Below are 26,704 nucleotides of genomic sequence, written 5' to 3' on the forward strand. Positions count from 1 at the left end.
GAGGTGCGTTAGGAAAAATTCATCTTGGATAGGACTGGTAGTATAAAACTGGGAAATGAAGAGTGACAAGGGTGCATCACAAGGCAGTGTGTTGCAAACATGGAGTTAGCTGTCAGAAAACAGCAAGAATCCAGCTGTGAGAGTGTGTGGATTAGTTACTTAAGTATGTACCATGTGTTTGTTTCAGTCCTTGAGATATGGAGTGAAGCCTTGATAGCAAGACTGTATCTTGGAAACAACAGGGTAAGTGTGGTTTTGAAATGGTATTAGAAGGATTTCTGTGTAAGTGGGAGTTTTAACTTTCCTCTTTGCTGCTGCAGTTGCCTTATCCTCTCAGGCAGAATCAATCAGGTGAGTGAGAAGGGGCTGAGTGGTTGTATAGAGAAGGAAGAGGTTATAGAAAAGGCAGTGACAGAAGGTGCAAAATCCGTGAATTCATGCACCTAGCTCGCTAGTGTCATTGCCATAGCTGTGACATGGAGGTGACGCTAAACTGAGTGGGAGCGTCGATCTGCTTGAGGGTAGGAATGCTCTGCAGAGGGATCTGCACAGGCTGGATTGATCAGCTGAAGTCAGTTGTATGAGGGTTAAGAAGGCCAAATGTTATGTGTGGTGCTTGGATCACAACCACCCTATGAATGCTCCTGGCTTGGGGAAGAGTGGCTAGAAAGCCAGTTGGCATAAAAGCCAGGGTGGTGATTGAAAGCTGGCTGAGTTTGAGCCAGCAGTGTGCTTACATGGCCAAGAAAGCCAACATCATCCTGGCTTGTGTCAGGAATAGTGTGGGCAGCAGTAGAGGAGTGATTGTGCCCCTGTACTTGGCACAGGTGAGACCACACCTCAAATACTATGTTCAGTTTTGGGCCTCTCACTACAAGAAGAACATTGAGGTCCTGGAGTGTGTCCAGAGAAGGGCAATGAAGCTGAGGAAGGGTCTGGAGAACAAGTCTTACAAGGAGTGGCTGAGGGGACTGGAGTTGTTTCGTCTGGAGAAGAGGAGGCTGAGGGGAGGCCTCGTTGCTCTCTGCAACTACCTGAAAGGAGGTTGTGGTGATATTCAAGTCAGACTCTTCTCCCTAGCATCAAGTGGTAGTATGAGAGGAAATGGCCTCAAATTGTGCCAGGGGAGGTTTAGGTTGGAGGTTAAGAAAAATGTCTTTACTGAAAAAGTGGTCAGGCATTCAAGTAGAGTGGCCAGGTGGGTGGTGGAGCCATCATCCCTGGAAGTGTTAAAAAAGACACCTTGTAGACATTGCACTTCGGGATGTGACTTAATGGCCGTGGTGGTGTTAGGACAATTTTAGAGGTCTTTTCCAACCAAAATTAATTCTCTGGTTCTGTGTTCATCTCCCACCCTTTTCACACTTAATTTTACAATAGCTTATACCTGAGACTGTGTAAACACTGAAGCCAGTGTCATTAGTAGCATTTTCCACTTCATCCATATTACTTTCATGAAGATTTTCCCCTAGGTCTACATTTGGGTTATGTTTGACCGTTGTAATTATATTGCCTGGCTTGTATTTCTCTCAGAGCTGTGTAGAGGTTCCTGGCTTCAGCAAGGGTACTTACTTACGTGCTCTACGTGTACTTTCAGAGCAGTGGGCTGTGTGCTGTTCCTGAGGATAGTACTAATTTGGTAAAAGCATTTTAAAAATCATTGTTAGAGTGAGACTGAGAGTAGAATTGCCCATCGAGTGTGGGAGAGGACAACAGTGATCAGGTGCTGTCAGAGTGAGCAAGAGCTGTGTCTGGACCTTACTCAGACCGGATTTGATGGTTGTGTCCCAGACCACAGGTGTGGGTGCCATTTCCCTTAGGCAGGCGTGTAGAAACTGCCTGATGAATGTGACTTACCTGTAACGGGAGGCCTTCAGGATAATGGTGGAGCTTAATTAAAAGGCCTAATTAAAGGCTTCTGAAAATGGAAAAACCAAGTTATCTTGGCTGATTTCAGAGGCAGATGAAATGGAGAGAATGGCAATGTTAGAATACATAGAATAAACCAGGTTGGAAGAGACCTTCAAGATCATCACATCCAACCCATCAACCAATCCAACCCACTTAAACAACTAACCCATGGCACCAAGCACCCCATCAAGTCTTCTGAAAACCTCCAATGACAGCGACTCCACCACCTCCCCAGGCAGCCCATTCCAATGGGCAATCACTCTTTCTGTATAGAACTTCTTATACATACATAGAATACATATACATAGAATAAACCAGGTTGGAAGAAACCTTCAAGATCATCGCGTCCAACCCATCAACCAATCCAACACCGCCCAAACAACTAACCCACGGCACCAAGCACCCCATCAAGTCTTCTCCTGAAAACCTCCAGTGATGGCGACTCCACCACCTCCCCAGGCAGCCCATTCCAATGGGCAATCACTCTTTCTGTATAGAACTTTTTTCTAACATCCAGCCTGAACCTCCCCTGGCACAGCCTGAGACTGTGTCCTCTTGTCCTGGTACTGGCCGCCTGGGAGAAGAGACCAACATCCGTCTGTCTACAACCCCCATTCAGGTAGTTGTAGAGAGCAATAAGGTCACCCATGAGCCTCCTCTTCTCCAGGCTAAGCAACCCCAGCTCCCTCACTCTCTCCTCATAGGGCTTGTGTTCCAAACCCCTCACCAACTTCGTTGCCCTTCTCTGGACTCGTTCCAGCAAGTCAACCTCCTTCCTAAACTGAGGGGCCCAGAACTGGACACAGTACTCGAGGTGCGGCCTAACCAGCGCAGTGTACAGGGGCAGAATGACCTCCCTGCTCCTGCTGGCCACACTGTTCCTGATGCAGGCCAGGATGCCATTGGCCCTCTTGGCTGCCTGGGCACACTGCAGGCTCATGTTCAGCCTACCATCGACCAGTACCCCCAGGTCCCTCTCTACCTGGCTGCTCTCCAGCCACTCTGACTCCAGCCTGTAGCTCTGCATGGGGTTGTTGTGGCCAATGTGCAGAACCTGGCCCTTGGATGTGTTAAATCTCATGCCGTTGGACTCTGCCCATCTGTCCAGCCTGTTGTTCTTTGTTGTTCTTTGGATCAGTGAGTTACACACCTCAACAGTGACTCTGTGCGGTGATCGAATGCAAATTTCATACCAGTGAAACGTATAAATTCTTGTCTAATTTCTGGAGTAGCTTACTAGACTTAGTGAAATGACATTTTTTATGTCTGTCTTAGAAATCATTTCCAGGATTTCCACGTATGTTTGGTGCAATTCAGCTTTCTGAATAAAGCCTGAAGAGGTTTAAGTATTGTTCATTTGTAACATAGAGCAATGACTTTGCACATTAAACCCATCAAAGAATAAAAATCTGGTTAAGAGTCTTCAGGGTTTGATGTTTTAAAAGATAAGAAGTTGTGAAGTGTCTTAGAAGATTTCTAAGTGTCTTGGAAATCAGAGCTGTAGTAAAAGATCAATTGAAATACAAAAGTGTTTCTTTACAGAACTCTACTTGTCCATCAATCATTGCTTTAAACAGCAGTTCTGAAGTTTCTACCAAAAAGATCTCAGACAAAATTTGTCTTTGTTACATTTCAAAGATCTTAAATACCCTGAAGTATTAATCCTCCTGCCTAATACATCTCTGATCTCTGGTGGGGCAGGAGTATGGTAAAATAAAGAATTGAAGGTTGAAAGCAGAACTGGTAAGATACGAGGGAAGAGTCAAGGCACTAGGAAAAGGAATGTGCTGTCCTTCCTTTGGCACTGCATCTAGACGTCAGGGTGAGTTGCTCATGTTACTGATTGGGAAGTGCCTCCTGGTTCCCTGCATAAGATGCAGCTAGCTTTTCCTGTAGGATTTATTTTAAGGAAACCTGCAGTTATTTCTCCTTCATGTGATGTTACTGTTACTCTCATCTTTGACCCTTTCTGGCTTTCTTGATATCACAGAATCCCTATGAAAATCATTTCCAAATATATTAAGAAACTTTACTTACCATCTGCTTAATGTAGGCCTAAGGTCATTCTGGCTCTTAAAACTTTTGTGATATTACTAATGTGGCTCCTTTGCCTCCCTGTCTCTGAAATGCCTTCCTCTTTAAGCTTGCTCCTAAATTCCTATGGAACATTTCCCCTTTTCACTTCTTGTATGTTGCTTTGCTATACCCTCAAGTGTTTTGTTTTGTTTAGTTTCGTTTAACAGTACTTTGAAGATTTATCAGTTGCTTCCCAATTCCCAGCTTTTTGCAGCATCTTTCCTTTTCTGTGTGGTGTAGAATTTTGTCTTTCTAATATTTGAAAAAAATTGCTAAGTCTTTCATTTTGATCCCTGGCTATCTCCATCATAGCATACAGTTATATCTTTAATCACTGTGAAATGTGTCCTTTCAGCTGAGATTTGACCTCAGCACCGGGCATCTGTCTAATTTCATGTCTGCGAGGCAAACGCCTGCCTTCTTGCCTATCTCTTTGATCTTCCTAATATAGATTACTCTCATAAAAAATCAACACCAAAAAGAAAAGTGCTGTGTTTGGCTAGATCTGAGACATGTCAGCAAGAAATAGGGGAGAGCCGTGCGGATCATGCCATTGCAATGTCAGATAACATGGAGTGCTGCTTGATAGGTATTCATACCCCCATACTTAGACTCCAGTCAGGCTGTTGCCTCCTGAATTCTAAGAACAGAAATCATTGCATAATGGAGCCATGATCCCTTTTTTGTGTGTGAGAAACATCATCAAAATGGTGCAGGGTGGTTCATATTCAGCTGTGGAATGAGATTAGTGAAATAGTGATATGCTTTTCTAAAGTGTAGTTAATTTAAAAACACACAAACAAAACACTTAACGTCTTAGTCAAGAAATGCTTTCCTAACCAGAGGTTCACCCTGATTTCTGTCAGAGTCAAGAGAAGGTTTATCTTTCTTGAAGTTGTCAGCTGTTTAAAGTTTGTCCATTCCAGAGTGCATACTACATTTTCTTCTGTCTTTAAAAAACAAAACAAGAAAAAGAACCAACCCAAAATAGCACAACAGCTTTAATAACTTGGTAAAATAGCTTTTCTTTCTTTTTTCTTTCTTGTTGACTCAACCTTTTCCCTCAGAAATATTTATTACATTCTTTCTGGCAGAGAGGTTCTAAAGCTCTGAAAGCAAGGATCAGGGGCTCCTGAGAAGTGTTTTTTGGTTTTTTTTCTATTTTGTGTCAGTAATTTTTAAATTAAAAAAAAAATAATATTAATTTGAGAGCAGGATGTGTTGCTCCTTTATTTTTATATCTTGTTATATCTTGCTACTGATGAGAGCTATTTTTAAATAGTGGGAATGCAAAGGTATCTAAGCATCTACGAATTTTTCTGCAGCAGAGAGGAAAACTAATATTAATGTGGTTTTGTTGTTGTTTTCCAGCTCAATAGATGTAAAGGTCTCTTGCAGAAAAGTATATTTTACAGAATCACCAAGGTTGGAAGAGACCTGTAACAGGTTGGACGTGATGATCTTTGAGGTCTCTTCCAACCTTGGTGATTCTGTATGTACACAGACAGTCCTGAACCAGGGTTTCCATGTATCTCCTATTTTTCCCCCTAATGTTCTGTGCTCCTTCTATTCTTCCTCTGAAAGAACTCGCTTCTTTCTTAGTGTTCCCTGACCTTTTGTCTTCCTTCTTACATCTGGCGTGTTTCAGTTGACACCATCTGAATCTCTTCTGTCTGTTTCTAACCACCCTCTTGGTGTGGAGGAGAGGGGATAGAAGAAAAAACCCATTGACACCTGTAAAACCCTTGCCCCTTTCTATCTGTTTTGCTTTTCTGAAAGAGATGTAAACATGGGGGATTGTCTCTAACCACCCTCTTGGTGTGGAGGAGGGGGAATAGAAGAAAAAAACCATTGACACCTGTAAAACCGTTGCCCCTTTCTATCTGTTTTGCTTTTCTGAAAGAGATGTAAACATGGGGGATTGTTTGGTTCCAGAACTGCCTCTGAAAAAATTCTAGTAGTTCATAGCCCCACTCTCACTCCCCACCTTATCAAGCAGAGAAGAGGTTAGTGGAACATGCCACTGACCAGAAAGAGAGAAATTCTCTCCTTCAGGATCTCCTAACTATTACATTAGTAACAGGGAAATCCATTATTTCACTCACTGAAAAGCAAGTTCACATTTTCATTTAATAAAGTGTGGTTGCATATCTGAGGGTGAAAGTCTTGTTTCTGCTATAGTAGTAGTGTTTTAGGAATCCTGAAAAGTTTGTACTTGAATTTTCAAATTTTCTCACAGTTGCAAGGGTTCTTATTCCTGTAAGTCCATTAACATCTTGGTGTGTAGAGAAACAGTTTGACAGCTGTAGTCTAGCACTTCCTTATCATAACTTGATATGACATTCCATAGAGACAGTCACGCCTCGGTTTTGTGTTCCACTCTGCTTCTGGTATTTCAGCTTTAATAGTTTATGGTGTTAACTCACTTATTGTTTGGGTAATCTTAATTGACTTGTTAAATAAGAACAATTTGCATTCTGCTCTTTCTTGTCGCTGTTCATATAGGTTGATTTTTTTTGTGCCATGCTTTGATAGGGAAGTACTCTGGAAGTCACTGCTTTCTGCTAATTTGTTTTCATAAAGATGGTTGGGGTTTTTTTTTGTCAATGCTCCATGAACTGAGTACTATACTACTGATTTTATACTACCTGTAACAAATTTTGCTCCATCTTTCATTAGGAGTCCTTCAAAAAATTGAATGACTTGAAAGATCTCTATTGAATTGCTTAACTTCGTCTGCTGCTGTAAATTGTATCAGTATCACAAACAACCAGCATGTGGGGATTTCCCCCTCCCCTTACTGTAATTAGGCGTTGTTCATAGGTCATAGTAAAAAGCAAAGTGCTTGTGGAGGAAGAGAAATCAAGTTTTCAAGGTACAGGGTGGTAACATCTAGTACTCTAAGCTCATGCCTGGAATGCTAGTTCTTCATTTGTCCCTGAGTTTTGTTTTGTTTTTTTCCTGTGACCCTGAACTGATCTTTTGAGTTTTATTTATCCTTTCTGTAACAATTTAATGTTCTTGTATGTGTAAGAAGATGATAGCAATAGCTGGTAGAATGGTTGTTGTAATTTTTCTGTTCATTCCAATCCTTAGTGTCTTGTGTAGAGGGCAGTCCTTATGAGTAGTATAGAGAAATAACTTACTGCTATGTATATACTATTACGGTTGTCCTGTAACTTAAAAAGCTTGCTGTGTTTTTCACCAGGCACTCTTCAGCACACTGACAAAGAATGGATCCCACACACTGTAGCAAAAGCCTTGTCTGAGAGCTGATTTGAAAAGCTGGGAAACAATTTTACTGTCTCTTGTTTGGCTTCAGTACTTTAATTCTTGGTTTGGTTTCGAAAGCATGGGTTAAAAAGGTAGTATCAGTGCCCTTTTTCTTTTATATCCTTTTTCACATATGGGGCTTAGTTGTAGCACCAGCCTATAACCCTTGGCCTGAACTCTCCTAAGTTAAGCATGGCAAGACAAAATGTAGCATCAGATATATCAAAGAAAATCTCAGTTCCAAAGCAAACTGAAGAATGTTGGAGAAATTCCTGATTTTTCACTTTTGGAAAGTATCTAAAAAGTAATAATCTGTGTTTGAGGTTAGTGGTTCTCAGCATTATCCAGTCTTTGTTTTTGAAATTCCTCTCTCTTTTCAAGCGAGAAAAATGGAATGGTGCTAAACCAAGTGGTAGTATAGCTGTATGGCAGCAGTTCTCTTTGATGAGATGCATTTGTGAATTTAACAGACTGTACAGTATTGATTTCTTAATGCAAATGATTCAGGTAATTGTTATTAAATAAATGGAATGATATCATTACTCTGAGGAGGAAAGGTTGTGCAGTTCTCTATTAGCAAATATGTGATTAATTTTTACAGAATCGGCTGATTTGAAGATAGAGCAAGATAGTTTTGCATTGGGAAACTGAGCACCTTCATAGCATTGGCTCTTCTTTGAGTGTTCATGGTATATGTGTGTCGGGGTTCTGCACATTGGCCACAACAACCCCATGCAGAGCTACAGGCTGGGGTCAGAGTGGCTGGAAAACAGCCAGGTAGAGAGGGACCTGGGGGTACTGGTCGATGGTAGGCTGAACATGAGCCTGCAGTGTGCCCAGGCAGCCAAGAGGGCCAATGGCATCCTGGCCTGCATCAGGAACAGTGTGGCCAGCAGGAGCAGGGAGGTCATTCTGCCCCTGTACACTGCATTGGTTAGGCCTCACCTTGAGTACTGTGTCCAGTTCTGGGCCCCTCAGTTTAGGAAGGAGGTTGACTTGCTGGAACGAGTCCAGAGAAGGGCAACAAAGTTGGTGAGGGGTTTGGAACACAAGCCCTATGAGGAGAGGCTGAGGGAGCTGGGGTTGCTTAGCCTGGAGAAGAGGAGACTCAGGGGTGACCGTATTGCTCTCTACAACTACCTGAAGGGAGGTTGTAGACAGACGGATGTTGGTCTCTTCTCCCAGGCAGCCGGTACCAGAACAAGAGGACACAGTCTCAGGCTGCACCAGGGGAGGTTTAAGTTGGATGTTAGGAAGAAGTTCTATACAGAGAGAGTGATCGCCCATTGGAACGGGCTGCCCGGGGAGGTGGTGGAGTCGCCATCATTGGAGGTGTTCAGGAGGAGACTTGATGGGGTGCTTGGTGCCATGGGTTAGTTGTTTAGGTGGGTTGGATTGATTGATGGGTTGGACGTGATGATCTTGAAGGTCTCTTCCAACCTGGTTTATTCTATGTATTCTATACATACGTACATTCTGGGTTTGTTGTTGCGTGTGTGTGTGTTTGGTTTGGTTTTCCTTTTTCCCTAAAGGAGAATGATGAGTGAGGTGAAGTGATGCAGACATAAAGTTGACAACTGCTTATTAAATAAGTACTTGATTTAAACTAGAGAACTGACTGGTTGTAGAAATTGTAGCTGTAAATAAAAAAGAATCCTACAGCCAAAAAATCTGTAATTTTTTTCCCAATCTGAAACAGCCCCTGTTGAGTTTTCCTTTCTAGTGCTTAATTCAGTCTGTGCCTCCTGACACTATGGAAAATACATGCTCAGCAGACATTCCTGATTTTTGTTGAGCAGTGGAGTAGGATTGCTGTCGTGAGACAGTTCTGGAAGAACTGTGGAATGCACAGCTTCGTCTGCCTTTCCACTGCTGGTGTCACTTGCTTTCGGCTGCCAGGGAGGAAACTGGGCTGGTTTGGTCTCTTCTGGTGCAGCAGTTTAATACACCTTCATTTTTGTTATGTTTACCCAATTACTCAACTCCCATGAGCCAAGTAAAGGCAGGGACTGTGCCAAAGGTCAGACCTCTGAATTTTGCTGCCCCAAGGTTTTGGCATAACGGAGAGTTTGCATGCAACCATCTCCCAGGAAAATCTTCTGATTTCTGCAGCTAATGTGTAACTGACCTGACATGTGGCCCCTTGGCATGCAAGAGGCACATTCTAAACGTGGGTACAAAGCAATTGATTTGTTTCCTCTTTCAAAGCAGCAATTCCTTCTTATTGTTGAAGATACCAGCTCTGCTGGGTGGTGCCAGTTTGAAGTGCTGGATTCACCGTGTTCTTGTTAGAGCGTAGGCAGAGGTGTGCTCTAATGGTTGTGCCGGTGTCGGGCATTACAATTAGTGCATCCATCACTAGTGCTTTTAATTAGGTGCCCTTTAGTGTCCAGTGTAGGAAATAGGCTGGGTTAACGGTAAATGCATCATTCCCTTCCGCCTCAACTAATTGTTTGGAACCTGTCCACAAATTAATTGAGGTGCATGTGGGACCTTCATGAGTTGCTCTGTCAGCAGTCTGTGATGCCAGGCGTTTCTCCCTGTACTTCTAATGACAAAACAGAAGGATGCCACAGGAGTGGCTATCGTGTCCGTGCAATAAAGAAAATAGTCATAAGCAAGGAGTTTCTCATTGGTGAGCCTGAACAAAAGAAAAATGCTAATCTTCTGCACTAGGAAATGCTAGATTTTATCTCTTTAGCATAAAAATGGTAGTCTTCTGACAACATATAAAAGTGAACCTGAAATTTTATACGTATTGAAACTGTCACTGCTATAAGAAAAGCAAACTATCATTTTATTCTTAAGAGCTTTGTGGAGGCAGAATAAGAGTACTCTCTTAACTGTCCTTAAAAGGTTATGTTGGTTTTTTCTCTCATTTTTAACACAGTGGAAACCTTGATGTGGTTTTGATGACACTGAACCCTGGTATGGGTTATAATAGGATTCTAAAAGAATCCATGGTCAGGAAGCTCATCCCAAATTAGAGAGGAAGTTTAAATACCTTGTGTACCTAGCAGCGTGAACAAGGAAGCAATGAAATAATTGATCCTCTGTCTCACAAGTTTTCACTTGAAACATGTGTCCTTATGGAAGATAGCCTTGGTGAAGGATAGATGGCTGGAGTTAGTATGGGAGCACTGCCTGAACAGTTACATGGCTTGTGTTGTGTGAGTGTATAGAATGGTTTAGCTGGCAGGTTCCAGCACCTTTTGATCCATAGGTTAAGTAGGTATAGGTGATGTAAAGCTCTTAAATGTTTTGTAATAATGCTAAGTAAAGTGGGCTGGGAATTGATGATAGGTTAAAATTGGATAATCTCTTGCAGAAGTATATTTCTTCAAAACCCAAAACCCTAGCCTGTTTGCCTGGCATGTAAGGGCTTGAGGTGAGGAGAAAGATCTTCACAGAGAGAGTTGTTAGCCGTTGGAATGGGCTGCCCAGGGGGGTGGTGGAGTCACCGTCCCTGGAGGTGTTCAAGAAGGGATTGGACGTGGCACTTGGAGCCATGGTTTAGTAGTCATGAGGTCTTGGGTGACAGGTTGGACTTGATGATCTTTGAGGTCTTTTCCAACCTTATTGATTCTGTGATTCTAGAAAACCAAGTTTTAACTTTGAATCCACACCTACTGGCTGTCGGGTTAAGTGTATACAAGCTTTATGCTGAAGTATGTAAAAATGGTTTTAAATACATTTATGTGGGATTTGTGTAATAAAGATGTGTCATGATTAGTCAAAATGATGACAGTGTCATAATAAGTAGCATTTGTAATTTTGTGGTCTTTTGTTTGTTTTGCAGCTCCAGTTATTAACCGATACAACAGAAGAGTATCAGGTAGGATTTCCTTTTAAGAACTTCATGTTGCTGAAAACGTTTTTAAATGTGTATCTCACTAAAGGAATTCTTTTAAAAACAACCTTAGCTTTCATCATATATTATCTCTGATACTTGGAGTATTTTTATTTGAAATAGTGAGAATTGTTTCTTAATTCTCTGTAAAAACCAGTGGGCAATACATGGATAGTAGTTCAGAAAATGCTTCTGTGGGTGGTCACAGACTGTGGAAGCAGCTTCAGCAGCAGTAATGATTCTGTCCAGAAATGCTCAGAACTTTTGTGCAATGTAGTAATTATGGTAAAGGCTTGCTTTGCAGGGAGCTGAAAAAGTGGCAGCTGCATTCTGCTGGAACACATCTCCTAACCTTCCATGCTGCTAAGAATTTTCTCTCTGGTTAGAATACGTAAATATGAGAGAATAGGAGGTGTCCCCTGTTTGTGAGCTGCTTGTGCAGCTGGTATTTAAAGTTGTTGTACTTAGAGCTGTTCACTTGTTCTAGAGCTGCTGATTGTTTGTTCTCTATCTTAACTAGTATTAAATACTTCAAGTGTACTCCCAACAAGTTCTCTTTAAAGTTGGTTTTGAACAGTGTCAAGTGAATGCTATGTGTAGATGAGAAGGTATTGCATTGCTTTTCAGTTGAGGTGCAGGGTGGATTGCTGCTTTTTTTTTCCCCTTCATATATTTAATTTTAACATTCAGCTGGTCTAGAATGCTTTTATGGCTCTGATTTGGGAAATTTCTTCATACAAATGCCAATGTGTTCAGGGCTTTCTCTCTAGTTTTCAGTTCCAATTAATTTGATTTGTAATGCCTATTATCTGAACTGCTCTTTGGTATGGCAGGTATACTGGGGCGTTATTGATGTCATACATATGGTATACAAATATGAGAGAAATGTTTAAATGCATGTGTAAAATGTCCTAATACCCATTCAGTCAGTTGCTTTACTACTAGTTGCTTGGGTATGATTAAGGGTGTAGCTGTGTACTTAATTCCATTACATGTAAGTAATTGTGTTTGTAATGAGAGCTTAATCATTCTTAAAAATTGCCAGGCCCAGTAGTTTGAGTATTTTATTACATGATTATTTAGGCCAGACTAAACTGGCCTGAATGATGGAGTTGAATACTCTGATAGTAAATATTGGAAGTCATACATTGTAGTGTATCTTAATCTGGAGAGTCCCCAGACATCTTCATTTCTCTGCTACTTGAACTAATCCGTCCTGGAACCAGCTGATGGAGTAAAATCTTACAAATGAGAAGTGCATATATCTCAGATTTAAACTTAAAGGCTGAATTCTTGCTGAATTAAGAGAGTTGAGCCTTAATCAAAAGGTAGTTGTAATCTTCAGTATACAATACTGAAATGTGATATTGGTGTTCTCATATTACTGTGCTATGGTATGCCAGGTTCTGTATGTATGTATGTTCCTTCACTGAAGAGGTCTAAAGGTTAATGTAAACAACAGCCAATGTAAAATGGAATTGATAATTTGCATGATTAGACTGGAGGAGGACTGCTTAGATGCTTAATAACAGTGCTTCTCCAAGAAGAGCTAGACTAATTCAGAGCTTGCAGTACATGGTAGAATTCTCGTGGAGACAAACTGTGTTAAATACTTTTCACAATGAAAAGAATGTTTTTTCCTTCCATTCTATATATAAACTGCCCAGGTCAGGATCAGTGTGGGATTTGTTAAAATGCAAGAGAGATGCAAACAGCAGCCATGCATATACAAGGAGATCCCCATTTCCTCCTGTTGGCAGGAAAAGTGCAGAAACCTACTGGTTTGGGGTGAGGGGGAGTTGTCTGGTTGGGGTATTTTTGCACTCTCTTCCTGCTGTGTCTGTCAAGAAGTTACCTAGATAGGAAGGAGCTGGCAGGTTCTCCTGGGTTATTGAACTCAGCCCCCTGCTGCCACAGCCAACCATGTTTTATTAGCCCTTCCATAAAATGAGTGATTGATTTGTTGGCTTTGGTGCTCTGAATTTATTTCCCTGTTAGATGTTTTGGGTTTTAAGAAACTTTTCTTTCTGCAATTGTTACAGGATTACTATTTTATTCTTTATAAACCAACAGATAACCACCCAAAATTGCATTTTGGGTTACTCAGTGTAGTATCCAAATGTATCTGGTTTTAACTGAGTAAAGCAGAACAAATCATGGAGAAATAAAACTGGCACTTTTTTTTTTTTCCTTTCACTTTTAAATTGTGTATTCTTTTGTGGTCTTCTGTCCAGAAGAGCTTCCTGCTAGTCTGTGTTGAACCTTGTCAGTCTTACCAGCTATTCCAGTGCATTTGTAAGGAGAGTAAAGAGCGGAACTGAATTGTTTATTGGCATCAAGATTTACAGGCACAAAATTGTGGATTTTTAGTATTCTGGAAGAACAAAATAGGAGAAGAATTAAAAAACCAATGTTGGCCATACTGGGGGAAAAAAAAGTCTGAATTTCAAACAGTGATGTTTCTTTTAAGCATTTGGCTGCCCAGGGAGTGACAGCATTGTTCTCATTGTTCAGTAGGTCAAGAGTGAAAATTGGGAAAAATAGAATTCTAGTTAGAGGGAAAGATAATAAAGTAATTGTCTACATTATAGGGAGAGTTTAGGACAGGCTAATAATTGTGCTGGTCAATGATTCAACTGGATACATAGTCTTTGAGACTTAACAATTGTTTATGACCCTCTCTGACACATAGCCTCTTTTAAAGTGCTTTATTAGTGTTCTCGGTATTAAATTACTCCTCATCAGTTGTGATTAGCTGCCTAAAGATAACAGGATGATCATGATTCCCTTGGTACACTAATGCAAATATGGCTAAATAAACCCATAGGAAAAACACCTGTTACAATGATTACTGAATTGACAACCTGTGAGAGTTGGGTCTCTTCAGCCTGGAGAAAAGGAGGCTTCAGAGAGACCTTGTAGTGGCCTTTGGTACCTCAGGGGGGTTGCAAGAAAGCTGGGGAGTGACTTTTTTTTTGCAAGGACTTGCAGTGATAGGAGGAGGGGTAATGGCTTTAAGCTGAAAGAGGGTAGATTTAGACTAGACACATTAGGAAGAAATTCTTTACAGTGAGGGTGGTGAGGCAATGGAACAGGTTGCCCAGGGAACTCATGGATGCTCCCTTCCTGGAAGTGTCCAAGGCCAGGCTGGACAAGGTTTTTAGCAATCTGGTCTAGTGGGAGATGTCCCTGCCCACATCAGGGGGGTTGGAACTAGGTTATCTTCAAGGACCCTTCCAGCCTGGACCATTCTCTGATTCTATCTAAATCTGGAGCTCTTGGCTGTACTGGCAAACGTTTCTTTAATGAGTGTAAATACTTAGTTGTCATTCTGTCATGATTAAAAATACAATTTTTCTGACACGTGGCAGCAATTGGTCAGGAAGTTGATTTTTGCACTTTTTGAAAACTTGGAGCAAACTAGTTCACTTCTAGCTTATGTAATGGCTCAGTAAAATACTTCTAGGAAGTCAGGATGTAAGAAAATTGTTTGGCAAATGGTAATCTATTCAAAAGGTCAAGCTGACCTTGTATCTTAAAACATACCTTATTTATATCCTTCTTGGCCAGAAGAACACATTTTCTTTCTACATTTCTCGACTCACTGATCAAAAGTGGTAATACTGCTTTCATATCCCATAAGCGATAGTAGCACATTCTCACATACTACTTCATCTTTCTCACCCTGTAGTACTGAGAACATGGAGACTTGTTCTGCTCACTTACGCTCCCTATTTCTGCAGTGTTTGCTGCTTATTTGTCTCCTAGGCTGGTATGTTCCCTGAGGGAGAGGGATAGGGTTGTCTTGCTTGGCATAAAACTCTTCCAGGCAGTTTGACAGCTATAAAGGCTCAGCAGGGAATCCCGTTTGCTTCTTGACCAGAGAAATATTGCTTTGTTTGCTGATCCAGACTTTCAGCCAGCAACACAGGGCTCCACAGCGGAGGTAGTGAGAAACTCTCTAGGCTGTGTTAGGAGGGTCGTCCTGGAAAAGGGGAACTTATCTAATCATGTTCATGGAATTATTTATAGAAGTGCAGAGTGGCAAAGTAGTGTCCTCATGAAGAGAAACAGCCTTTTCCAGGAAGTGCTAGGAGGGAGAAAAAGAAGCAACAACTTGGTATTCCTGTAGAGATTTATCTAATGAACAGGTCACTTGTGTGTAGCATGTTTGGGCATGTAACATGTTGAGGTTCCATGGCATGCACGCAAACCCCAAGCGCCGTGCCAGTCGGTTCCGCTTAGGGTACAAGCCGGTGGCTGACTTGCTTCAATACTAGTGTTTGCAGAATTCTAAATGAGTTATGCCGAGGTAGACACTAGGAAAACAAAAATCCAACTCACTAATTAAAAATTCTCCTAGCTGTAGGATGCCATCGACTGTGGTGCCATGGGCAATCACAGCGCTAATTACCCATTAGGACAGTTGTCTTGCCGCTGCTTTAAGTGAATTAGCAACATCTGAGCCTTCTGCTAGTGTAACTAACTCGAGTTACATGGCTTGCTGATTTGACTCAGTCAGCCCCCGCTTGGTTTGGATGGCCTGGAAACCGTACAGATGCCTGCCTTCCTTCCAAGAGGTAGCCTGTGTTGAAATTTATACTTGATCACATTTCTGGGTCTTCCCCCAAGCACAGGGACTTCTGACAAAGTATTTAATTAGCTGCTTTTCTATACTAAGAGACCACCGAGAATACTACAGCCCTTGGATAGTGACTACAGTGTGCAGGGAGATGGGAGAAATCAGGGATGTGTCTGTTCTAGTTTTGAAAAAGCTTTGATATTTTTACTTGAGAAGGAAGAGAGCATTGATATTTGTCCCACTGTTACAACTGATATGTGACATTGAAGAGAGTTTTGCTCCTGACAGTGTAAAAATGAATGAAAGTTAATAGTGGTTTTGGGATGAGGAGTGTAATGCCTGCTGCGTTCTCACTTGGGCATAGTTTCTCCTCTTTGAGCTTCAGCATATTTCAGCAAAGTGAATTTCTTTGCTAGATTTTTATATTGCCATTTCTAGACACATTTGATTCATTCCACAAAACACCCACTCTCCAGCAGACTTGATGACTTCTTCATGGAATAGAAAAAAAAAATCTGGCACCCATGCCATACACGTGACTGAAGGTTTTCAGCTCTTTCCTCCACTTATTTCTGTTTATATGAGTGACCTGGTGTAGATTTTCTCTCTCTTACATGCTCCTGTGCTCCCTCCTCAATCTTCTTTTGGCCTCTGTGGTATAGGAATGAGATTATAGTTTACACATTCAACAAGTATATAAAAAGAGTAATTGAGTTCTATACTATAAGGTAGCAATGTGTGTTAGCTGTTTTCCTAACATTTTTAGACCATCAAAGTAAAATGAGTGTCAGGATCTGTGACAGTTTTCCTGTTAATGTAGATCACAATCAAATGAACCAGACTTGTTTCAGTTAGTCCCTTTGTAGGGCAGCTTTCAGCAGAGACTCGGTGAAGTTCTGGGGGTGCTGATTGACAGCTGCCTAAACATGAGCCAGCAGTGTGCCCAGGTGGCCAATGGCATCCTGGCCTGCATTAGGAATAGTGTGGCCAGCAGGAGCAGGGAGGTCATTGTGCCCCTGGACTCTGCATTGGTTAGGCCGCACCCTGAGTAGTGTCCAGTTCTGGGCCCCTCAGTTTAAGAAGGACATCGAGACACTTGAATGTGTCCAGAGAAGGGCAACAAGGCTGGGGAGAGGCCTTGAGCACAAACCCTATGAGGAGAGGCTGAGGGAACTGGGATTGTTTAGCCTGGAGAAGAGGAGGCTCAGGGGTGACCTCATTGCCCTCGACAACTACCTGAAAGGTGGTTGTAGCCAGGAAGGGGTTGGTCTCTTCTCCCAGGCAACCAGCACCAGAACAAGAGGACACAGTCTCAAGCTGCGCCAGGGGAAGTTTAGGCTGGAGGTGAGGAGAAAGTTCTTCACTGAGCGAGTCATTCATCATTGGAATGTGCTGCTCAGGGAGGTGGTGGAGTCACCATCCCTGGAGGTGTTCAAGAGGGGACTGGACGTGGCACTTGGTGCCATGGTTTAGTCATGAGGTCTTGGGTGACAGGTTGGACTCGATGATCTTTGAGGTCTCTTCCAACCTTAGTGATACTGTGAAGTGAGAAGGATCAGATCTGCTGTCCCTGGAATCAGGTGATAAGCCCCTTGCAAAGATGATTGTTGAATAAGTGTTTACATATGTAGAGGAGAATTTTGTTTAAATGTTACTGTATCCTGTTTTCCTGTGTGTAGTGAGCAGTGGCATTGTTTGAGGTAGTAACATTTAGCATTGTCAGTTTCCACAGCACTTGCTGGGGTTGAAATCAGCTTTTTTGATGTTTCGTTTCTCTCTAGCAATCTGCTACAACAGTGTGGTTGCTTGGGTGATTTTGATTATGTTTGGTTTGTTTGTTTGAATCCATCTTCGTACAGTTTTATGTTCTGGTTTTAGCATTCTGTTTTTAGTCAGTGTAGATAGAGGATTCTGTATTTGGGTAATATTAGTGTCTTCTGACAGTTCATAGCTTTTTCTTTCCTCATAATATGAACTTGCATTAGAGACCTGAGTGACTGTTGGTTCATCAAACTTACTGGTTCTGTTCTTCTTCATTTTGACAGTGGAGGACTCTCTACCTTGCACTAATTCTTTTGGCTCCTACCAAAGATGAGCAATCATCTTATGAAGTACACAAGTTGTTAAATTCTTATATTTCTCCGGGCTGCCTAGTGAGATGCAGCATTTTTTTTCACACCCCAGCAAGTTGAAGATGTCAGAATACGAGAACATTATGCATAGAAAAATCTTTTTAGTGGCTTTTTAACCTTTTGCAATGACAGCTTTTAAAAAATCATTTTTATATCATTTTATATTAATTATTGCCATGCAGCATGTTAGTGTTTGCTAAAGAGTACAGTTTTGGAATCCTGTAAAACCAGGATATCTTACTAGCAGCAATGAAGCAAGAAGCAGCACTTGGGGAGGTTGAGCACTTTCTCTTGCAGGCCACTCTCTATTACTTAGCGATAAAATCTCATCACTTCAAATCGTTCAGGGGAGGAAGACTGAGTGACTTTCTCTGTGCCATTGTTTTTGGTTTTTACTTACCAGACTATCTGATTATCAGAGAATGACTCAAAAATCATGGTCTGTTTTCTTCTCTTGAAGATATTTAGTGATTTTTTTTTTTTTAGTGCTTATTGACCGTCTAACTAAACTGCTTTCTGCTGAAAGGTTTTCATGCAGGTGACAAATTGTAAGAGAATTTCGAGTTCAAAAAGTCACATTTTCAGCTTTCAACAGCCTGGTGCTTCTACCATTTCTTTTTAATTAGCTCTAATGATGGCAAAGCTGGTATCATAACTGGAGTGAAAATAATTAATTTTGAGGAATGTTGATATGAGCAAAAGCCAAGTGTGTGGGATGAGAGATGAAAGTGGTGATAAATTGTGTGGGTGCTCTCCTGTAAGAAAGTGCCTGAATCATTCTTTGTTGAACAAAACAAAACAAATAGCTTGTTTTCTGCTTGTAATATTGAGACTCAGTTAAAATTTCTTGTCATGTAATTGGCAGTCAGTGACTAACGAAAAGCTTATTTTGGGAAATTAACAGTTGTGACTTCACAATGACTTGGATTTCACACTTGAGAAGAGTTCTGCTTGTAACTGCTGGATTTGTTTTTAGTGACAGAAAAAAAAAGTTGCAACACTTAGTGGCCTTCTTTAAAATTTAAGTCAGTGCAGTACCTGGTCAGATGAAATCTAGTTTGACCTACAAAATGCTGGTATAAATGAATATAAGTGCTACAGTGGAGTAGGATTAATTTTTTCCCTCTTTTTCACTCACTGTTTCCAAATGATTGTTGATACTTAGAGTTCTACATACTAAAAGGTGTTCATCTGAAGTCAAATAGTTTAACTGAGATGAGTCTTTATAATGTGGGTGAATATGGTCTAGCTTTGCATGTTTATTAAGCAATGTGGTAAGGACCAGTTTTTCAAAAGTATTCAGGTGGCCAAAGGTGCAGGTGGTTAACTCTCATTCACTCTCTTATATTACAGAGCTTTAAACAGTTTACATAAATGCTGGTCTGTATCTTTAGATAATCTAAAAATATTTATAAATTAATAATTAATAGTATATATATTTTTATATAAATATATATAAATTAATAATTAATATTTATAAATTATCTATATATCTCATAGAATAGAATAAACCAGGTTGGAAGAGACCTTCAGGATCATCACGTCCAACCCATCAACCAATCCAACACCACCTAATCAACTAAACCATGGCACCAAGCACCCCATCAAGTCTCCTCCTGAACATCTTCAATGATGGTGACTCCACCACCTCTTTGGGCAGCCCATTCCAATGGGCAATCACGCTCTCTGTATAAAACTTCTTCCTAACATCCAACCTAAACCTCCCCTGGTGCAGCCTGAGAGCGTGTCCTCTTGTTCTGGTACTGGTTGCCTGGGAGAAGAGACCAACCCCTTCCTGGCTACAACCCCCCTTCAAGTAGTTGTAGAGAGCAATAAGGTCACCCCTGAGTCTTCTCTTCTCCAGGCTAAGCAACCCCAGCTCCCTCAGTCTCTCCTCATAGGGCTTGTGTTCCAAACCCCTCACCAACTTCATTGCCCTTCTCTGGACTCGGTCCAGCAAGTCAACCTCCTTCTTAAACTGAGGGGCCCAGAACTGGACACAGTACTCGAGGTGCAGCCTAACCAGTGCAGTGCATCTGATTGATTTTAAACCACAATGGCATTCTCTCAACCTTTGGTGGGATAGAATTTAATTTTCTTTTTTTTTTTTTTGAGGTGAGATGGAAAAGAGAATTGCTTTTCTTCTAGCCCTCCCCTCCTGCCTTGTTTTGAACCCGAGCTCCTTTTTAACATAGGAATTATGGCCCGAATGAAAATCTTCCCACGTGGTTTGTTGTGTGCAAGAAACCAAAAGCAAAGGCACAGAAAGAAATGCATGGGCTAAAAAGTGCAAACTCTGATGCTGTGATGTATGTGGAGTGACCTCAGGAGTTAGATGTGCTTTGTGTTATTCCTGTGAATAAATAAGGTAGCACATTATCCCTTTTATAATACAGAGTTCTAGACAAAGCCTTAGATGTTAGGCTCTTGAAACTGCTTTATACACTCACGGCAAGTTCATGTTGCTGTAATTTCAGACGAAGTGTGGAAGGGATTGAATAGTCCCTGTAGAACAGAAAAGTTTAAACATACCTGATTAAAGTGTAAAAGAATGTCCCATGTATTTTCAGAAACTTCAGTCATTTTTTCACACCAGTGAGCACACCTCTCAGCTGTGTATTTCCTGTAAATGAAATTCATTTGTTCAGTGAGCCACTAAAGTTGAGAGCTGACTCATCCTGGGGATGAGTTGTCTCAAGCCAAATAGTTGCACCTTCCCCATTACTAGCAATCACCAGGGCATCCCAGTTGCTCAGCAACTGCACAGAAATGGGAGCAGCTGCTGGATTTTCTTCAAGGGATGAAACAGCAGGTTTCCACAGTCCCTGCTTTGCCTGTGTGCCCGTTGTTTCAAAGCACAGGGACCTGGGGGCTTCCACATCACTGCTCGGCGTGCAATCCTTTTGTGTCAAAGCCGTGCTGGTTTCGTACTATTCCCTGTCACTACAGGTAAATAAGCCTTACTTGTTCCATTAGGGGTAATGTGGTTTTTAATCTGTTTGGACATTGTCTAGGTGTCTTTAAAAATCAGATCCAAGTAGCAGAACCATTAATTTCAGGAATGCATTTTTACACCGACATCCTTCAGTTCTCTGTCACGATAGATGTCAGAAAGATGTGGGTAATTTTCATTGCTATATATCTGCTCTAACACACAAGTGTTTCAGTGCACAGAGTTTCTTTTGAAACATGTGCCTCATTGCAAGCCTTGCAATTCACAGATCAGAGTTGCAGGTATAGAAACAAAAATGCCTTGGTCTGGAAACGGGACGGGAAGAACATTTTTTTTCTGTTTTATTCCTCAGAGTATCTTTTCTCTCTACTTCTTTTTTGTTTGGTGATGTGGTCTGAATGTGAAGTGAATGTTCTCCATGCTGTTTTTAATTGAGATAAAGTATCCCTGTGTTTATCAGGCACATAAATGCTACCGGTGCTTCATTTCTGGTTTTATCTGCCTTGCTTACAATAACCATTTAGAAGCTTGGTAAGATTTATGTGATGGGATAAACCCAAAGATCATTAAAGCAGAAGGCTTACTTCTACAATTGTGAATCTGGGTGCTCTGAAATAGTAGTAGCATCATGTTTTCCAAGAGACCTTTTTTATGGATGACTATCTCATCGGTAAGGCTCTCTTAGGCTTGAACAAGGTCAGCAGCATGTTTATCCGTGTCAGTCTTCTAATTTCTTAACATGCAAGAATAAAGCTTGCTTCATTTGAATTTCTCAGGATGCACTACATGGAATAATAATATCTAACTCCAAAAGGCCCTCCTGCCATGGTTTGTGTTTAAATGTAGTAAAGGGTATTGGAAGTAGCAAATTGTAAAATGCTGTTTGAGATGGGAGGGGCAGGATCTGGGGTTTGGTTGTTACTATGTCAGAGCTGTGAACTCCTTTGATATTGCTGCCTGGAAAGCTTTCTTACTTCTAATGAGGCCTCTACCATGATGGCAAATGTTTTGTTGCTTTGTTTCTCATGAAGACTCATCTCTTACTGTAAGGTCCAGAGCACATTAGTGCTGATGGGACGTTGGGCTGTACTGTTATGAATAGAGACATAGAAGCCAAAAGTGCAGAAGTTGTGGGTTAGTGAGCAGGTGATTTCTGTGAAATCAGGTAGTCTTGTCCCTTGGCTTCTTCACCTGTACAGGAGACACTACTTACAGAATACTGTATTTTATCTACAGAGTGATTTCCTAGTAAGCCCTATGTTACTTGCAGGATATCACATGATCAAAAATTGCAGTCTAGGAGTTAGGTGGAATTATTGGAATGTGCACAGATTTATGTTTAGACAGTCTAGAGGCATTTTATTCTTGAATGTTTACCAGTGTTTTATGCTATGAAAGAAAGTAGCCTCGTGACTTCTCCAGCACCTGGCTTCTGTGAAGTGGGAGCATATGACCCTTGAACCACTTGTGAGCACACAGACCAGCTAAAACACTTTGTATAACTCATACATTAAATAAAAGTTGTGACTCGATGTAATTAAACAGGCAGCTGCATAAAGCAAATACAATGCTAAACAGCTGTTGGATTAAGTACAAAAGAGACCCCAAACCAAAAAATGCCTAAACCAACCAACAAAACCCCAAACCACAAAAGTCATGTTCAAAGAGGTGAAAGAAGAGCCTAAGAGAATTCTGTCCCCAGGCCTGCTTTGACACAAAGCACAAATTTTGCTTTAATTGCTCCTGAGTAGGAAGAGAACTTCAATAAAGAGATAAAGGTTCTGGATTGCCTTCTGAAGTTTTCTTGCAATTCAGTAGGATGCCTTCCTCCTGCAGTTTCTCTTACTTTGACAAGAAATGTCTTCCCATAATAGATCCCAGGAGCAGGTTCTTAAAGGGCACCTTTGGTGTATTATTTTTCTAGTGCTGTATGCCCCTGGGATGGGTGGGATGGCTGTGGCAAAGCAAGGCCTGCCTGTTAGCTTCTGTATGTTGCAGAAGTTAAGCAAAAAACCCCAATAAAATAAAACCCACCTAGAAATAATAAAGTAGAAATGCATTGTATTGTAAGTTAGAAGTGCTTTATGTTTGTCCTTTAAATCTAGTTGAAGCAGTGTCTGCATGCAGTGCTTTCATTATATGGATGTAAGGAGATAACTAAATAAAGAGACTGTGATTATCTATTTCCCCTTTACTATTCTAGGGCTTTCATCATGAAAGTTCTCATTTGCCCCTAGGGATATGGAATTTTAAATACTTTGCCAAATCTTCCTGTAGCAGGGTGTGTGTGTGTTTAATTTGTGGCCCTACCATTTTAATGGCTGTTCTACTGTAATGCATTGTCCAAATTCTTTTCCTCTGTATCTGATAAAACCTTTTAAACTAGATTTTTATTAATTGATATGCATTTAGTAAAAATATTTGAGAAATCCATTCAGAATACATTAGACAAATGTACATGTGGAAATAGCTGTCAACCAATTGTCATCATTTTAAAGGGCTTATTATATTGTCTGTTCTTAGACATCTTGGTAGAAAAGATGTCTGTGCATGTAGACTTGGATTGCCAACCCCACATTATCATAAAAGGTGGCATTTCTAATTGATTCCTCAGTCTGTTCTGAACTCTTAACTGAAGTGTAGTATGAGGTAGGAGTGTATGACAGTGGCATTACACTTTCATCACCAGCCACTGTCAGTGGAATTGTTGCATTTCTGTATTGGTGGAAAGAGCACAACCCAGAGAAGTCTGATTTAGATAATGCTACCAGAAAAGTGCTTAAGGATGCTGAGGGAATGGTTATCACAGGTTCCTAAAGACAGGCATAGCAAGCACTGTAATGCATCATCCACTTCTCTTAAATGCTTCAACCTCCCAAAACAGTCTGTCCAGAATTGTGCTATGAGGTAGCTGTGAGTTAGAGTGGGTGCTTTCAAGATGTGCCTGTGAGCTCAGTTATACTGCTCTGTTAAAGTGGTGAGTGAGCCTTGAGAATTAGGGAGCAAGCAAACCTTTGGGAAACTGGGTGAACGTTCTCACCTGTTTCTGCATACGCACAACAGTAGAGATGAGGCTGCCTTTTTGCAGAGCTGGTGAGGCTTATCTGTCTCACAGACTTCTTTGCCTGACAAAATGATTTGTGCAGCTTTCCAACCTGAGCAGGCTTCAGGACTCTATGCAGAGCTGTGCCTGAACCTGCTATAATCCTTGCTGGACTGAGCTGGTTTGGCAGGGCCATTCTAAGTGACTTTATAGTTCATCTGTAACATGGAGTAACTCTGCCTGTGAGTTAGGAGCTGATTTCATTTTAGTGTCCTTTTGACTTTAAATTAAATGTGAAGCTATTTTCTGAACTGAAAATCCATTCTTTTAGTTTGCCACCTAAATTCATTATTTATGGATATTTCTCAGCTGAAAAATCTCACACTTGATTTGACAGATATGGCCATGCAAGTTGTTTTGTGTTTGAATATTCTGTGTTGGTATTTGTTTGCTCAAGTCCCAGTCACTATAAGTTGTGTCTCAGTTATTCCTCCTTGAGAAATAAGAAGGAAGTCAGGAGGTGGTACTGCTGTGGGTACTCCTGCATCTGGGGAATTCTGTTTGGCACACAAAGTAAAAGAGAAAGAGTGGTCTTTAAGACCTGAGAGCTGAGTTCTGTGCTGGTGGAATGACATTCTTTTTAACTAAAAATTTACACTTGATTTCAGTCAGTTCTCATCGGCAAGTTGAAGGCTGAGCTGATTTTCCTGCAGATGGTTTATCTGCTTTTCAGGTTTCAGTGTTGCCTTTCATTCTGACTGTCATAAATGTGAAAATCGTTCAGGTAGTGCTAAAAGGGTGCAGGTTCTGTTTCCCACTTGCTGGATCAAGGTATGAATGTGTTGCCCATTTTGACATGGTGAGATCTTTACCTTGGGAAATAAAGTTCAATTTCTAAGCCAAAGAATTAGCTTTCTAGCAACTGAAGTCAGAGGAAAACTTGTTTCCCAAGTGCAAAAAACCACGTTCAGCTGGTCCAGCAGACACCTATGTATAAACTCTATTTAAGCTTCCTGTGTTCGTCTTGGCTATATTGTTTTGGAATTGTCTGCTTTAGCAACTCAGCTGTCAAAGGGAATGGCAAGCCACTGGAAGTGGTCACCTTTCCAGCTGCCATACTGTTCCCAGAAGAGGCTGTGCATCTGTCCCTTGAGAGACAGATGTAGAAAACGTTCGAAGCTTTGGTAAACTCAGCTGCACAGAAAGTCTCCTTAAACATAGGGTAAGATTGCCAATCTGAATAAATGACTGGAAAAGCTGTTCTGCACATACTGCTCTGGTGGATTTTCATTAGTGGGGGGTCTCATGGGATCAGTTGGAGGTTGTGCATCCTCATAGGTAAAGATGACTGAGTAGGTGCTATCCAAAACTGCAAAGAGAGTATGACAGGGCACATCTTTGCTACTTCTTCCAATAAAACCAGAAATAGTGAAAATGCATTCACCTTACATAAAACTTAGAATTTTCACAGTATCACAGTATCACAGTAACTAAGGTTGGAAGAGACCCCAAGGATCATCAAGTCCAACCTGTTCCAACAGACCTCACAACTAGATCATAGCACCAAGTGCCACGTCCAATCTCCCCTTGAACACCTCCAGGGACGGCGACTCCACCACCTCCCCGGGCAGCACATTCCAATGACGAACGACTCGCTCAGTGAAGAACTTTTTCCTCACCTCGAGTCTAAACCTCCCCTGACACAACTTGAGACTGTGTCCCCTTGTTCTGGTGCTGGTTGCCTGGGAGAAGAGACCAACCCCCTCCTGTCTACAACCACCCTTCAGGTAGTTGTCAAGGGCAATGAGGTCGCCTCTGATCCTTCTCTTCTCCAGGCTAAACAATCCCAGCTCCCTCAGCCTCTCCTCATAGGGCTTGTGCTCAAGGCCTCTCCCCAGCCTTGTTGCCCTTCTCTGGACGCGTTCAAGTGTCTCGATGTCCTTCCTAAACTGAGGGGCCCAGAACTGGACACAGTACTCAAGGTGTGGCCTAACCAATGCAGAGTACAGGGGCACAATGACCTCCCTGCTCCTGCTGAGTCCCATTGGAATTTTTTCCCTCCTTCTGTGTGTCTGAAGGTCTTCAGGCTTCAGCTTCTCAGCTATTTTGACAAAAGGTAGCAGTGTGGTCTCAGCTCCCAGAATGGCTTGCATTCCTCACCAAGGCTTTATTTGCTTAGGGGAGATAAATGCTGAATTACTATGCAGATATGCATAAAGTGCAAGGACTTTGATCTTGGCAAACCAGCTATTTTGCAGAACAATATTATCTTGGGAACAAAAACTTGCATAAGCAAAGGTGATGTTTGCACTGGCAAACTTCTCTTGCTGCTTCTTGCTCTCTCTCCACCCATTGCTTCCCCCTCACCCATCCACTGCTTATGTCATTGCTGCAGCTAGAAGGATCTTCGTTGCTTTCAGATGCTGTCACCTGCATAACAAAGCAGCGATCAAGTTGTATCATTTCTGAGCCTTCAGAAGTGTTAACAGATGTGCCTGGTTTTGAAAGCCAAAGAAGGTGCTGTTTGAGCAGAAAGCTAAACTAGCTGCAGAAGTTAGACTGAGTGTAGATGGCAGGATAAAAGCCTGCATTTCTTTTTAGCTTAAAGCTTCTTAAAATTGAAAACGGGTGGGGGCTTTAATGTTCCAAAACTTTCTGAACTATGTGGGTAGGTTTGGCAGGAAGCTTGGTCTGCATGAGAGATGCTGATAAAGCTGCAGTTCTGCAAATACGTAACTGGGGTGTATGTCACACTTGCACATAGCTTTCACTGATGCGTTCATGCTTAGGGTTTGCTCAAGGGCAGTGTTGTGCTGAAACTTCTCACACAGCAAAGGTGTGATTTCAGAAGTCCCTTCAAATTGTATCAAGGTGTTTGTGAGCT

The 26,704-nt window shown here is 41.5% G+C and overlaps 1 protein-coding gene across 1 annotated transcript in view; it reads left to right on the forward strand.

The window, feature by feature from the left end:
• Window positions 1-26,704, forward strand: part of PRKAR2A (protein kinase cAMP-dependent type II regulatory subunit alpha) — a 72,169-nt gene that overhangs the window by 14,645 nt on the left and 30,820 nt on the right. Inside the window, exon 2 of the mRNA XM_054180599.1 lies at window positions 11,060-11,095. Coding sequence (XP_054036574.1) covers window positions 11,060-11,095 — 36 coding nt within the window. The remainder of the gene's footprint in view (window positions 1-11,059; window positions 11,096-26,704) is intronic.

This window comes from Dryobates pubescens, chromosome 1 (genome assembly GCF_014839835.1).
Source record: "Dryobates pubescens isolate bDryPub1 chromosome 1, bDryPub1.pri, whole genome shotgun sequence".
Taxonomy (NCBI): domain Eukaryota; kingdom Metazoa; phylum Chordata; class Aves; order Piciformes; family Picidae; genus Dryobates; species Dryobates pubescens.